The sequence below is a fragment of the Podarcis vaucheri genome (assembly GCF_965113315.1).
Source record: "Podarcis vaucheri genome assembly, chromosome: 7".
NCBI lineage: Eukaryota > Metazoa > Chordata > Lepidosauria > Squamata > Lacertidae > Podarcis > Podarcis vaucheri.
In genome coordinates this window covers 77,011,291-77,027,002 of record NC_138765.1, presented here as the reverse complement: position 1 = coordinate 77,027,002, position 15,712 = coordinate 77,011,291, and the positions used below count along the sequence as shown (strand labels likewise).

Sequence of the window (15,712 nt, the reverse complement as noted above, 5' to 3'; positions counted from 1 at the left end):
TCTAAAAAAAAGAATACATTGGGGTGGGAAACGTTTTTTCCTCCCGAGGAGCGCATTCCCACCTGGGCAACCATGTGAGAGCCACCTGCCAGTGATGGGTGGGGCAGAGGGAGCAAGGGAGCAGAGCAACAAACGAGCCATAGAATGGTTTCTACGCATAAGAGGCAATTTTTGGAGCTCAAGGTAACATTCAGGCCAGGCAAAAGCGCACAGGGTGTGAAGCAAGGCCAGGAAGAGGTGCGGCTTGTGGCAAGGGGGTGTGGCTCAAGAGGTTGAGTGTCATGGGGAGAGTTCCGATGGTCAGACACAAGGCTCATCCACACTTCCATTTTCCTGCTGGTTTCCCCCAGGAAAACCTGCGGTTTAGCGCTAAATCAGAACAAACCACAATCAGCTTTTCCAAGTTTGCCAGTTGTTCCGCTTTAATGCTAAAAAGTGGGTTTTATGGGAGAAAGCAGTGGGGCAAAGACAAAACTGCTTGGACCTGTGCCAAGAAAACACGGGATAAGTGGAAAATCACTCAAACAACCTGTGCTTTTTAGTCAAGGGACAAGCAGAAGTGTGGCTGAATCCAGAGTGGCTATTTAGGCCCCTGCTTAAAACTCACCTATTTACACACAGGTTTTACCTAAAGGGTGATTTCTGCTATGTTTAATGTATTAAGCTGATCTACTGATTTATTTATTTTTTTACTATATTTTGTTTTATGAATGTAATCTTACTGTGGATCTTGCCGTGACAATTTTCTCGTGGTGATGGTGGCGTAGAAATCCTTGCAAATAAACAAAATAACATAGTTTGGTTGGGTTTTAGAAAAAGGACCACGCACCTGTCAGTCCTAAAAAGATTCCACAGAGTAGAAAGGTTTCCAGAGCATGTCTAAAAAGGAGGAGGCAGCTTGGTGCATCTCTTGGGAAGGAATTCCACAATTGTGGGATCTGTATCTGTCAGTCAAACATTTGCTGATGTCAGGCCAGAGGACAAGGTTTCCGATGCCCAGCTTGGGCCTCAAATAGGTGCATTTGCATGCAGGTTTAACTGTGGGTTAAACCACAGAGCCTAGGGCTTGCCGTTCAGAAGGTTGGTGGTTCAAATCCCCGCAACGGGGTGAGCTCCCGTTGTTCGGTCCCAGCTCCTGCCAACCTAGCAGTTCGAAAGCACATCAAAGTGCAAGTAGATATATAGGTACCACTCCGGTGGGAAGGTAAACGGCATTTCCGTGCACTGCTCTGGTAGTCATGCTGGCCACATGACCTGAAAGCTGTACACAGGCTCCCTTGGCCAGTAAAGCGAGATGAGCGCCGCAACCCCAGAGTCGTCCGCGACTGGATCTAATGGTCAGGGGTCCCTTTACCTTTACCTTACTCCTTAATAGGCAGCTCCCCATGTTTATGTCTAGATATTATGTCTAATTCCTGTGCTTCAATTTATCCACTGCCTCTATAGACGAAAGCCTCAGAACATACGACCTGCCTGACAGCGGACGAGAGCGCCTCGACTCTGCCTACCACGATTATGCCGAGCTCCAGAGTTTCCAGAGCGACTTCAGTTACGACAACATATGGGAGACCGAGGCGAAGGGCTCAGGTTCCCGACGGACAGTGCCAGTCTCTGACAACGAGATCTACCATTGCTGAAAGAGGGGAGGAGAGGACTTGAGACCTACCACTGCTTAAAAGGGGGTGGCGTGATTTGAAGCACTGAGGGCAGCAACAGAGAGCTTCAGAAAGAAACATGGCTGGCTGCCTCTCCTGTGGTCCTCTTGCTTTTGTTGCTGGGGCAATGTAAGGATTGGAAAATTGAGCTCAAGGCTACCCAGGTTCCTCTTTTTTTTAATAAAAAAAAAGAAACAAAATGCTCCTCTGGAAGTAAGAAGTTTTTGTATCCTAGAGAAGGCAGGGGCCCTTCCTGTTACTTGTAGGCACACTTTCATGCTTTGATTTGTTCCTTCACTTCCTGTTGTGGTGCTATGAGAAACAGGTCTGGAAAAGGAGCCTGGGCTTTCAATGAGAGCATTCCACCCCCCATCCAATCCACTGTGCCTGCATTTGTGGACTTGCAGTTGGGACACTGGACTCTTGGTAATGGGTATGAAGAAAAGAATAATAATTAAAAAAAAAATCGGCCCTGCACTCCTCATTGTTGCAGCTGGTGGAGACTGAAGCCCACATTTTTGCATCTGACCAATGGATCTTGCCATTTTATGCAAGAAGAGGAAGAAGAAAAGTCACTTGCTAGCTGCAGCAATTTTCTTTTTGGGGGGGAGGGGGATGTGGCAAGAGAAGTATTATGAAAACAAGGGAACTGCTTAGTCTAAAATGAAGGTGTGCTGGTGAATATATATAATTGAAAATGTTAAACTGCAACACCGGCAGATGTGTGCATCAGGGAATGGTACTGACAGCCACTTCCTATCCTGATGCTTTAGTGCTTACCAGAGAAACCCAGACCTCTGCCCTTTTGGAATAGCATGTTCCACAATAAGCAAGGAGGCTGTGCCTCCCTTGATCGTGTGCAAAATGTGCTTCATTCACAACAGCCACCTGGGGAAGAAGAGGCAGAGCTAGTTCTTGCCTGCCTAAGACCCGTGTGGGTGGCAGACGCCCATCCAATACCCAGGTGAATATGCGCTGTTCAAATGTTACACAGTTCACTGCTAGGTGCTGCACCTCCTGTGTGCCTGCAGCTTACAGCGTTGTGCCAGGACCTCTTGGTTTTTGCAGCACTGCAAGTGAGCAAATTTCAGAATAAAAGGTGGTGGTCACGTCTGGAGCACCTGTGCCAGCACTGAGGCAGATAATCACAGTGGTCATGCAGGGAGAGGAATTGAGAAGGCGGGTGCTCTGGTACTCAGTTGAGAGGTTTGCTGGGCCCTGCGTGGCCCCCTGGAGCCTCGGGGAGGAGCCGTTTGTTGAGCAGCGAAGGGGGACTACTCTGGCCTTCCTGGTGATGTTGAGATCACTGGGAGTTCTGTTTGCCCAACAGCATTTGGACAGTCCAAGCAGTTCCCCATCCTTGCTTTAGAAAAGAGTGCTTTTGCATCCAAAGGAGATGGTGTGGGCTTGCATTTATCATTCATCCCAGGCTCCAGTACCAACTTGGTGGGACAGGCAAGCTCTGCAAGGCCACAAATCTTCGGGTTCCAAATTCTGAAACCCACAGCAGGGACCTGCAACCAATTAGGTCAAGTCTGCTTATATAATTATTTATTATAAATTGCATTTATACCCCACTGTTCCTTCAGGGAGTTCAAGGCATGCCATGCCTAGCCCCTCCTTTCATTGTCCTAGCAATCCTGAGTTTCAGTGGCCTTTGTGACTGAGTGAGGATTTGATCCTGGAGCTCCCAGACTTTGATCCAGCACTCTTAACAATTAAAACCTCACTGGATGATTTATTATGTTGTGGTGGTACCACATCAGGAAAAGGCCTGGTGTGTCTTCTTTACTTGAACTTTTTATAGAAATAAATAAAAATAAATATTACTTTAAACAGACGGCAACCAGCGAAGTTTACATGTAGTTTTTGTTTGTTTGATGTTTTATTTAATATGTAAACACGGGTGCCTTGGGGCAGTGGGAGAGGCGGGAGGAAGAAATGTTATTCAATTGTGTGATTGTTGACAAAACTCTGTGGAGTGCTCCTGGAACTGCCTTGCATCTTTCCAACTGGTCCAGAGTTACACCAACTTGGGGATGCTTGTTTCTGTACAGTATTTGAAACTGCAGGTCTCCTTTTTTTTGTATTTTCAAAGAAGGGGTAGCTTTAGACCCAGTGAGAGTAGAAGGTTTTTTCAAAAAAAAATATTATTTTTACAAAGCAGAAGTAGGAGCTCATAAAAAGATGGTGGGTGTCAAAACATTCAGGGCTCAGACCACAGCTGCATTAGACCCATTTTCAAAGATTTTGCGGAGAGGTTGCGTTTGTGTGTTTGTATATGTGTGCGTGTGTGTATAAGGAGGGGCGAGGTATTGTAGCAAAGTTGCAAATGTGATGGATTTTACATGCTGTACAGTTCTCTTGACACTTTCTTGGAAGACCATACTGCTAATAAAGTTAATATATGTAACAGTTCATAGCTTTTTGCTCCTTAATTTAACTTGATTTCATGGAGAATGAGACTGTTCGTGACTATGAGCACTGGTACCAATTTTATGATGAAGATGATAAGTCTTCGCCCCTGGACTGGCCGCATTAAAGGGCCTTATGGTATATGCTAAAACATTTCAAACCCATGCTGAATCACAAAGTACAGTACTTCCCAATTCAACTCACACCTGTAGTAGACCTAAATTTACGGCATGACATCATTAGAACTGGTTTGAGTTCCATCTCTCACATCTCCTATACAAATAAGTGCAGGTGAGGCAATAGATTTCCCCAGAAATCAAAGGTGCACTGACTTGCTGGGGAAACCTAATATGCTGGGATTGTGTTTCCAGGTCACCTAGTTTTAGATTACTATGACTCCTGCAATCTGGCTTTTTGAAGGGTGGAGACAGATCTCAGGCGCAGGCTGTAAAATACTGTATTTACTCAAGTCTAATGCGCCATCAAATCTAACACGCACCTTAATTTTCACCATGTAATTCAGCCAAAAAAGGGTGAGCATTAGATTTGAGTAAATATGGTACATCTTGCAGGAGCGTGTATTCAAACTTCAGTGCCCTTGATGTTAATACAGTAGTACAGTGGGATCTGCAACCAAATTTTGAAGTGAAGTGCACGCGCACGCACACACAGGTCAACATCTCATGTTCCCTAGTTCATTTCTCCATTGGGCTATTATTTGAGAGAGGTGTCTTTTTTTTAAAAAAGGACCCCCCTCCCCCAAAAATACATTTTTAATTTTGTACACCTGCAAACCTGGGAATCTCCCATGCTCAGTGCTACCTTTCTCCTCTGCATGGGTGGTGCTGTTCTGGCTATGTAAGAAACACAGCACTTGCTGCTCCCATCCTGGAAACAAAGGAAATTGCTATCCAAAGGAATGGGTGTGGCTATGCAGATGAGGATCTGCTCAATTCCCAGCTGTTGCCCTGGAGTTCTATGGAGCACAGTAAACAGACTGCAAGGGATGTGGGTGGTGCTGTGGTCTAAACCACATAGCCTTAGGGCTTGCTGATCAGAAGGCCGGTGGTTCAAATCCCCTCAACGGGGTGAGCTTCCGTTGTTCAGTCCCTGCTCCTGCCAACCTAGCAGTTTGAAAGCACGTGCAAGTACTGTGGCTTTTGAATTCTGGGGAGAGTGCAAGTAGATAAATAGGTACCACTCCGGCGGGAAGGCAAACTGTTTCTGTGTGCTGCTCTGGTTCGCCAGAAGCAGCTTAGTCATGCTGGCCACATGACCCGGAAGCTGTATACTGGCTCCCTCAGCCAGTAAAGCGAGATGAGCACCGCAACCCCAGAGTCATCCATGACTGAACTTAACGGTCAGGGGTCCCTTTACCTTTACCTAAGCAGACTGCAACTTGAGGTTCTTGCAATTTATGAGCCCTTCCACCGTAACTACAGGCATTTTGCTAGTTCTGCCCCCCCCAAAAAAGTGGCTTATGGAAGCATCAATTAGGTACCCAGTTTTGGATTGGCAACCCAATCCTAATATCTATGCATGCACCAGGGTCACCCTTTCCCCTACTTCTACTCTCAACTAGGGTTTCTGCTTCCCAAGCACATTTTTTAAAACCCACACACTTCCCTTCAGGCAAAGGTGGTTGTGTGACAAACACAGGGGTGTGTAGCTCTCTGTGGTGGCGAGTGAATACAGGAGCTGGTGGGGTGATGGGCAGGGCAACTAAATGGGAAGCAGAGCCAGGCAGCCACTGAAGGAAGAGCTTTTTCTGGCTTTCTCCCCAAATATAAGCAGAGCATCAGTTTAAGACCCAGCTACTGAAGAGAACAGTTGGACACCTCGAAATTTCACAGTTCCAGGAGCCAGCCTCAAACAGCTAGTTATACCTGTGGCTTTTGAATTCTGGGGAGAGACAGAGAGAGGATATTACAGGGAGTCAAATGAAATGAAGTGAATGAACCTGACTCTAATGGGGGTCAGGACTGCTGTGTTCTAGCTCTGGAAGTCATTGGTTTTCCATTGGTGGTCCATACAGTGGTACCTTGGGTTACAGACGCTTCAGGTTACAGACTCCACTAACCCAGAAATAGTACCTCAGGTTAAGAACTTTACCTCAGGATGAGAACAGAAATCATGCTGGCGGCGCAGCAGCAGCAGGAGGCCCCATTAGCTAAAGTAGTGCTTCAGCTTAAGAACGGTTTCAGGTTAAGAATGGACCTCCGGAAAGAATTAAGTTCTTAACCTGAGGTAACACTGTACTTCTGAGGTAGCGAGCCTGTGTTTGGCCTGGCCTCCTTCAGACAATAGCTGGGGGATCACAGAAGTTGGTGCTTCCAGGGTGGGATGAGGGAATTGCTTCATATAGGTCCATGGGCATAGTCAGATTTCATGTTGTGGAGGGCAGGTTTCATGTTGTGGGGGGACAGAACCTCAGTCAGTTAAGCATTATTTTTTTTATTTACTTGATTTAGGGGCGGCAGCTGCCCTCTGCCTCCCCCTCCGGGCTATGCCCATGTATAGGTCGCAGCCACATTTAACACACATGCCTCCCCCCCCCCCAGGAATCCTGGGAACTATAGTTTGTTATGGGCACTAGGAATTGCAGCTATGTGAGAGTTAAACTGCAGTTTCTAGGATTCTTTGGGGAATAACCATGCACTTTAAATGTGTGTTGTGGATAGGTGGTCAGCGAAAGATAGCATATCCTGAAGAAGGCTAGATTTGGGCAAGTCATGTGCTCTGCCACTGAGTGATCAGCCTCTCCCCAGACATGCTGTTGGAGGTGCCCTTAGCTTGAGACCTTTTGTATTTTAGATGGGTTGCTCCAGCAGAGAGCCATGGCCCTTCCCTTAAGACACAGGGAAACAGAAGCTGCCTTAAGCTGAATTGGGCTAATGATATTGCTTCAGTATTGTCTACACCAGGCTTCATTAACCTCAGCCCTCCAGATGTTTTTGGCCTACAACCCTAGCTAGCAGGACCAGTCGTCAGAGATGATGGGAATTGTAGTCTCAAAACATCTGGAGGGCCAAGGTTGAGGAAGCCTGGTCTACACTGACTGGCAGCAGCTCTCCAGGGTATCAGGCAGGGGTCTTTCCCAGCTCTACCTGGGAGATGCCGCTGCAGATTGAACCTGGATCCTTCTGCATGCAAAGTAAGCTCTGCCACTGAAGCAATGGTTCTTAAGAAACACATCTCAGCTTTGCCAGTACGCTGTCTTAGCACCGCAAACACATTGAAACACCTCCCACATTTACTGAAGTGGTATTTGCAGCTTTGCCTTTGCAAGTCACAAATGAACTGACACCTCCACCCCACCCCTAAACAGATGAGGATTTAACCTCCAAAATTCAGAAAGGGAGAGACCCAGGGTTTGCTTCATTCTTCATTTTGTTTATGAATTGTTTCCCATAAAGCATCCATAAAAACATCAAAAATGAAAGCATACCCCCCCCCCAAAATGTCCCCAAGGCCAATACAGAAACAAATTGTGGGGGAGGACTTCTGAACTATTAGTGTGTGTGTTTTTAGTGGGATTCAATCCCATGCTGGCAAATTTAGGTTGTGCAATTAGAAATGCTTTGGAGCTGCTCTTATGCATCAACCTTTTTTGTGCAATAGAACAGACTTTTTGCCATAAGGAAAGTAATGGGGGAAGGCACAGCAAAGTGGGGGAATGGTACTTGCTTTGGCACAACTTCATCTTACATCCCTGCAAACAAATCAGAACGAACACTCACTAAATAGCCAACATTGTCTAACTTCCCTACAAACAAATAAGGATGAATTCTCAGTAAACAGGTTGTCTGGAATCACCCTAGGATTTTTAATTTTTTTTAACCTCCACTTAAAAGGCTTCCTTTTTTACACGCATCATGTTAATTTCAGCTTGAATGCATATTAATCCACAGACAGGAAGTGTCCTGGTGGCTCTTTGCGTATCACCAACCTTCAGCATTACATTTCAGGGGCTCTTTGCAGAAAGAGGTTGCTGGCATGGTCTGCGAGCTGAAACTTGGAGACAATGTTGACTGAAAAAGCACCTGTCTGACTTTTTCATTTGCTTGGCAGTAACGCACGTCAGATGCTGGGTGAGGGCAGAGGCTGTGTAGCGCAGTCCAATACCCCCTTGACAACGGTCTCTAAATGCCGGCCAATTGCACTCATCTTGGCAGGCTTAGCACAGGGGGGAAAAGGCTTTCGATGAACTCATCAAGGTCATTGCTGGTGCAGCAGGAACAAGCTCTTGTTGTCAGTGCATAAGTACTGAAAAGGAAACAAACTGAAGCTAGCAGCAAAGCTGTACCTCGGGAGATGGAGAATTTATTTTATTTTTTTAGCTCAAGGGTCACATTCCTTTTTGTTACAACTTTTAGGGGGGAGGGGGCATATGGCCATGGTGAGTGAACACTGAGGCAAAAGTTGGTGGAGCAACGAAAGTGAATCTCTACACACACTGAACATGTACCCTTCTCCATCCTAAAGGTAAAGGTAAAGGTACCCCTGCCCGAACGGGCCAGTCTTGACAGACTCTGGGGTTTGTGCGCCCATCTCACTCAAGAGGCCGGGGGCCAGCGATGTCCGGAGACACTTCCGGGTCACGTGGCCAGCGTGACAAAGCTGCATCTGGCGAGCCAGCGCAGCACACGGAACGCCGTTTACCTTCCCGCTGGTAAGCGGTACCTATTTATCTACTTGCACCCGGGGGTGCTTTCGAACTGCTAGGTTGGCAAGCGCTGGGACCGAGCAGCGGGAGCGCACCCCGCCGCGGGGATTCGAACCGCCGACCTTTCGATCGGCAAGCCCTAGGCGCTGAGGCTTTTACCCACAGCGCCACCCGCGTCCCTAAAACCAACTACCAGGAGTGGTTTCCATCCTACATCCAGACAAACACGAGGCATGATGAGAGTTCAAGGACATATTTCAAGTCAGGGAAGAAAGACTATGGAAGGGTTCAAAGCAGAACTATTGAGGGCTGTGGCTTGGGGAAGATCCCAAGGGCCAGGTGGATAGTTCTGGATGGGAACATTTGGCCCACCCACATCTAAGGTTCCTCATCCCTGCCCTACCTCTTCAGTCCATTATATTTTTTTTTGGGGGGGGGGAGATGCGGCTAGTGATTGTGCTGGGACTGTTATGTGCCTGGAAGAACAGCCCTTCACACTAGAAGCTCTTTCAGACCATATGCACATGGGGGGTGGTTCTCAGCAGATCAAGGGGTGGAGCCTAGTGAGGTAACAGTGGAGGCTAGTGACATCTGGTGACAATGGCACTTGGTGGGTCAGGGGTGGAGCCTGTTGGGATGAGAAAGACGCAAATGCCAAGCCACAACCCTTTTCAAGGCAATGGGCATTTCCCTTAAAATGCAAGTAGCAGCTCCAGGGAGAAGATTTAGGAACATAGCTACCTTAAATAGACCCATTTAGCTTGGTATTGACTGGCAGTGGCTTTCCAGTGTTTCAGACAGAGAGCATTCCCAATCTGGCCTGGGGCTGCTGTTGATTGAACATGGGACCTTCTGCATGCAAACCATATGCTCTACCACTGAACTACGTCCCTTCCCTTAAGGCACAGGAACAATAAATGCTGCCTTATATTTAATTAGATCATTGGCCCATCTAGCTCTATAGTCGGCACTGGTTGGCAGAGGTTCTCCAGGGTTTCAGATGGGAGACAGTCATACCTGGAAATGGACTGAAGCAGGGACCACTGCCACTGAGCCATGGGCCCTCTTACTGTGGTAGAGGATGAAGGTGCTAAGCACTCCTCGTGGTTCTGGGACTGCTCAGGCTCCCCCCTGGCTGCAATTTTCATAACATAAAACAGCCACACTGATTGCATCCGTAAATTAACTTCTCATCTATTTTGGGCCCAATATTTTTTACTTCTCCCCTTCCAGAGACAGAGATTAAAAACTCTGAAATGCCAGAGAATTGCCAACCCTTCTTTGGAAAGTCGAGGGAGATAAAGAAGAAAAGCTATAGCTGCTGCTCCAACAAGCCGAGCAGAAACTCCCGGGTTTTTAATCTCCCATTTTTGGCTGTGGTTTCTGATACTCCGCTCACTCGTCTTTCCCAGGGGCCCACATTTCATCTGAATCTGATCACGAGGAGGGCGGCTGCTGCCTCGCCTCTGATGATAGCAATACTTTGCTCGCCTTCACTTCCCCATTGAGAACAAAGCAGCAATCATGCTAACTAAACGATGCCATTCGGATAAGATCTCTATGAAGACAGCCTTGGCTCTGTCTTCCTGATGCAGCGGACTGTGTTGGACGCCTTCTGCTGCCTCCCCACCCTGGAGGGCCCAGTTGCAAAAAGAAACTGGAGTAATTCCAGGTGTCTGTAGCAATCTCACTTTAGGCAGAGGCTGAGGCAGAGTTACAAGCTTCTTCTTTCTGCCATGATGCCAGTGCTACTGGTGCCTGTTGGGATTGGTAGGGCAGAAGGCAGGGACCCCAACTGTAGGGGGTACCAGAGCCAATGATAGGAGGAGCCAGAGCCAATCAGAGGCTGAGCCAACTAATTCTAGTTTTGCTCCCATCCTCCTCCTCCCTGCTGAGTTCTGCAAGGGGCAACATTGAGACTAAGGAAGAGGAAGATTGGGTATCCAGTTCCACCCACTGGATTGGATGCAAGTAGGAAGGCAGACAGGTGGACGCTGGCTGAGGGCAAACTAAGGTTGGTGGGGCAGTGCCCCAATTGCCCAAATATAGCAGCCTCCACTGCAACACACTAAGTAAAACCTTGCCTTAGTTTTCATTCTCCACTGACCTAAAAAGCCCAGGGAGGAGCGCAGAAGATGTGAAGCTGCTCTTTGAAAGCCAGCACATTCATGTGGTCACGACAAGTTATACTTTGCTTACCACGGCAGGTGAACCAAGTCAGTCAATAGTTCACTCAACCATGTGTTTATCCAGTGAATGCAAAGTTGCCTCTCCAGATTTACTCAGGCCTACCCATGTATGGATTTTAGGCAGGAATGTGCATGAACTGATTTTCTGATGACCACTTGTACATGTGTACATAGGGCCTAAATGCATATGTAACATCCGGTGGCGGAGCTTCATGCTCCGGCACCAGGGATGGAGAGCAAGCGGGGCCATGGCTGGCGCACATCCTGTGGTGGCGGGGCACCAGCACGGGGTGTGTGTGTGTGCAGCCGCGATGGCACCCCACTGGGATCGTGCTGCCGGGGGCGGTGTGTTCCCCCCGCCCCTATCTTCCTCCGACAGTGGTAACATCCACAGCAGTCGCTAGTAAGCTGCAGAGTCCTAAACAGTCACCGACCAGCTCTCAAATTGTTGAAATATACATCTAAAATTACAAAGTTACCCAAGTGAGAGATGAGAGATGGCAGCCAAGGCATGTCATGATTTGAAAAAAGTTTCCTTTACCAGGAAACATTTACATGCACGTTCATTTGGCACTTTTTTTGTATGCTGTAAACTTTCTTTTGTGTACATATATTTCTATTTTTCTACTTGGATTTTTGTTAACGTTTCACTTGCTGAATTTTTGGTTGATGCATAGAAGTTAAAGGGGCAGTGACAAACCTCAGGCCTGGCAGTTGAATGTGCACCACCCCCACCCCTGATCTCTCTATTTGACCCTCAGTATTTTCCCAAAGCCTCACACTGTCTCCAGCCACATCACTGATTAGTCTTTGTTCCACACACTCCCTGAATGTTTTTTGCCTGCCTGGAATGTGTCCCTGAACTCTGATCATGCCTCTTGCTTGCCTGGATGGAAGACAGAGAGGGGCTTGTGGGGGCGTGTGTGGAGTCCAGTTTACTACACAAAGGTAAATTTTACATGTGTTGTTTCTGGCCCCACCAACCTCTGGCATGTGGCCCATGGAAAGTTGGTCAAAAGGAAATGTGGCCCTAGGGCTGAATAGGGCTCCTTGCCCTCCTTGCATTGAAGGCATAGAAGCAGAACCCAAAGCTACATTGGCAACTGTAGGCAGAGTAACAGAAAGGAAGCTGTGAAGGAACATCAGCTAAAGACAGAGGTGCCATTTCAGAGTAGCTGCTAAGCATCTGAGAAGGAGCCAATCCCTAATCCAAATCCTTGTAACAATAGGATGGCTTTAGGCAACTCAAACCACCCTCCCAACCTCAGGCCCACCTCATCTCCAATATGGGGATAATAACAGAGACCTACCTTTTAAGATTGCTGTAAGCATTGCAGCAAGGTAATGTATGAGAAGTGCTTTCAACATTCAAAAGTACAATATGCATAAATGTTAAGCATCACGATGAAATCAATAATGCGTTTTTTTAAAGCATAATGGTGATGATTTACTAAACAGTTTGGGGCATGTGTTGGAATCTTGAAGACGACTAATAATAATAATAATAATAACCACCTCAACACAGGCAAGTAGTGGTATCTTTTATTGGCTCAACTTCTGTTGGCATAGGAATTTGCAAATGTTAAAGTTACACAGAACATTTCACCAGGCAGTATTGTTCCACTGGTAACTTTTCACCTACCCAGCAAGCAAGGCCATTTACTAAGGCAAACATTTTTAGTAACTCCAACAGGAAGAGATTTGTGGCATTCCACATCAATCACTGAACTCTTCAAAACAGTTTAAGAAAATCACACGCTGATGTAATGTTCCAAGGATACAGCAGTTCTGCTCAATCTATTGTCTTTTGTAATAACCAAGGCTATAGATTCTGCCAAAAAATCCCCCTGCCCATCACCTACTGCGAAAAGGACAGGAGGCTTAACACTGAAAGGTTGGACAGTGTGAATGTGCTGGTATTTTAAAACATAAAAATGTCAACTTTCTCTCCCCTACTTCGTATGGAAAATGTCTGGATGCCTCCTAGATAAAAGGGTGTTGTGTTTAGGACATTCTTCTCATTACTTCAACCTAACCTTTTCCCTTCCTTTTCAACCTGTTGCTTCTGTCAGCAGATACGGTGAGCCATCTTTGCCTTCACTCTTCTTTTCCCATATTCATTTAAGAATATGTGGAAGCCCACCAGTGTGAGCCTCTACCCTTCATCCTAACCTTCATATTCTCTTGATTAAAGGCATCAGTTCATTCAGAAAGACTTTCTAGAAGTGGTGCTGTCAGGGCAGAAATTGGGAGACCTAATTTTCAGTAGAACGTGCTCCAAATGCACCCCTCTGAAGCAATATACATTCATCACAGCTAAAATGATGGAGGCTCTGATGGACCATTCAAGCTTAAGAGTCTAAAATTCCGCAACTGCATCATTGTCTCCTACGCCTCTGCCTCCTGGATTTGTTTTGGTAAACCATCCCTGAAACTTGCCTCCTTTCAGTATTCTTCTCCAAAAAAGGATTGCACCTTCCAGTTGCCTCTTGGCCATCAGGTCTACCTCATGAGCAGCTGCTCAGCTAGCTAGCTAGCTACCAGATGTAGGCTGGGTTATTTATTTATAGCCCTCCTTCTCCCATGAGTTCAAGGTGAATTACTGGCCAGGGACAGAAAGGTTTCAGTCTGGCACCTCCTTCTAGCACTAACAGTGGAACTAAACTCCAGTTTCTGTGGAAGCCTCCATCTTATCTTTCAAAACTCTTTGCCGTCTTACCAGTTGAGGGAGGTTATACTAGTGAGTCCAACAGTCCAGGATAGACCAAGATGCCCCAAATGTTGGTTCCCTGTCTCCAAAGAAGTACCGTGATATCCTTTCCAACTCATCCCCAAAGGACTGCCAGGAATTGGATGGAATTGACCTGTGTCCTGTTATGTTCCGTGCTGAGCTTCCATGATGACCTGCCGCCTGAAGAAGCGGATGGCTGAGAGGGTACCAAAGTTTGCTAGCAACACTGGAAGAGGAGGAAAAAGAAGATGCATCCATAGTGCAGATGGATGTATCAAAGAAAGACAGGTTGTTATGCAAATTGTTTCCTTGTCTTCTTAGAATGCATGCACTGAAAGCACTATTATACCACTTTAACAGTCATGGATTTCCCAAAGGATCCTGGGAAATGTAGTTTGTTAAAGGTGCTGAGAGTTCCCCTCACACAGCTATACATACCAGAGATCGCGGGGGAAAATCACAGCAAAAGTTAACCCTAAGGTTTGAATCCAATGCTTGTCCTACTCTGAATAGACCCATTGAAGTTAATGACCATGCCTAACTTAGGTCCATTAATTTCAATATCCTTTCTTGAGACCATTGTTTGTTTGTTTGTTTTTTGCTGTAAGGACAGAGGAACAAAAGAAGCTGCAACTTGTCTATATACCCTAGTGTTATCTACACTGACTGGCAGCTGCTCTCCAGGTTTTCTGACAGAGTTCGGTCCCAGCCTTACCTGGAGATGCCAGGCACTAAAGCTGGGGCCTTCTGCATACAAAGCAGATGTTCTACCACTGAGCTGCCAGGCAGATGCTCTACCACTGAGCTATGGCCAGTGGCACACTCTACCTGGCCTGCTGGCTCTACTGAGCCTCTGGGTAAACCAACAGTCCCGCTTGCTGCTTCTCACCTTGAAAACCTCTCTTTTAATAAAATGCCAACATCTGGGCTGTGCCTAAATGGTTGCCCTCACCTTTTACAGGAGCATAGGAAGCTGTGTTATATCAAATTATACCATTGGTCCATCTAGCTCAGTATTGTCTACACTGAGTGGCAGCATCTCTCCAGGGCTTCAGACATGGAGTCTCTTCCAGCCCTACCTGGATATGCCAAGGACTGAACCTGTGACCTTCTGCAAAGCAGGTGCTCTAACCACCAAGCTACAGCCCTTTCCCACCAGCCTCAAAGGATGTGACTTTCTCCCCAATTACCTGATCATCACCCAGCCCAAGCTCAGGCACAAGTTCAGCCACCTATCTCCCCATCTGCAGTTACCCAGCTCTGCACGCCCTGCACTAGGTGGAGTCATTATCTTCTCCCTTCCTCGGCCATCCCATATTGCCTAATAATGCCTTAAAGTCCTGGGGCTTAATTTTGACAGAGCACAGAATGTGTGTGGGGAGACTCTTGTTTCCAGCCATAGACAAGCAACCCTACTTCCCACCCACCCCATTCCTTGGTCAGGATTCCAGAGCCAGTGGAGAAGGGAAAACAAGAAGTAGTCATCTTTAAGCATAAGGAGGAATTAATTCAAATGAACTTGTGAGTTTGAAGGATTCACCTTCCAAGGAGGTTGCCCATTGTGCCTCTGTATGATGTAACACTCTGCCTTTGTCTCCTTCCAATCAGCCTCTAGGGAGGACAGGCGACTCTGCCATTTACTTTCACTGGATAGGCCCCGAAAAAGCAATCCATCCCAATGCAATGAGACAACAGACCTAGAGGAGCACTGCCATTGTGCCTCTGTAAGAGCCACTGCTCTGTGCCCTCTGCCTTCTAATCACTGTGATCTACCCCCTTCTTTACAGGAAGTGCTGTTGGGTTGTTCAATCACACCCAAATGATTGAATTCAGCAGAACTATCCCATCTCTGAGGAGGCTGCCCCCTGCATTTCTGTATGAGTTACTTCTCTGGGCTGTCCTGTTTTGAATCAGGAGGCTCATTCAGGCCTGTGGCTACTGGAGAAAGTCACAGGTAATTCTGCGGGCAAGTAATTCTTATCTTTACGCACTCTAAAAATGAAGTTTCCTTCAGGTGTTAAGAATGAAGATTGCCTCTCTTTCTGATGAGGGGAAC

General features: G+C 46.9%; 2 protein-coding genes across 5 annotated transcripts in view; one reads left to right on the top strand and one right to left on the bottom strand.

The window, feature by feature from the left end:
* PLEKHN1 (pleckstrin homology domain containing N1) overlaps positions 1 to 4,073 on the top strand; it is a 56,771-nt gene extending 52,698 nt beyond the window's left edge. For both annotated transcript variants that reach the window (XM_082230097.1, XM_082230098.1), the window contains one exon: positions 1,447 to 4,073. In XM_082230097.1, coding sequence (XP_082086223.1) covers positions 1,447 to 1,637 — 191 coding nt within the window. In that variant the 3' untranslated portion in view covers positions 1,638 to 4,073. The remainder of the gene's footprint in view (positions 1 to 1,446) is intronic.
* Positions 1 to 15,712, bottom strand: part of PERM1 (PPARGC1 and ESRR induced regulator, muscle 1) — a 90,091-nt gene that overhangs the window by 2,892 nt on the left and 71,487 nt on the right. The window contains exon 4 of one of the 3 annotated variants that reach the window (XM_082230026.1): positions 12,447 to 13,882. The exons of the other annotated variants lie outside the window; for them this stretch is intronic. Coding sequence (XP_082086152.1) covers positions 13,800 to 13,882 — 83 coding nt within the window. The 3' untranslated portion in view covers positions 12,447 to 13,799. Of the gene's footprint in view, positions 1 to 12,446; positions 13,883 to 15,712 lie in introns of those variants that run through there. 3 annotated transcript variants of the gene reach the window in all.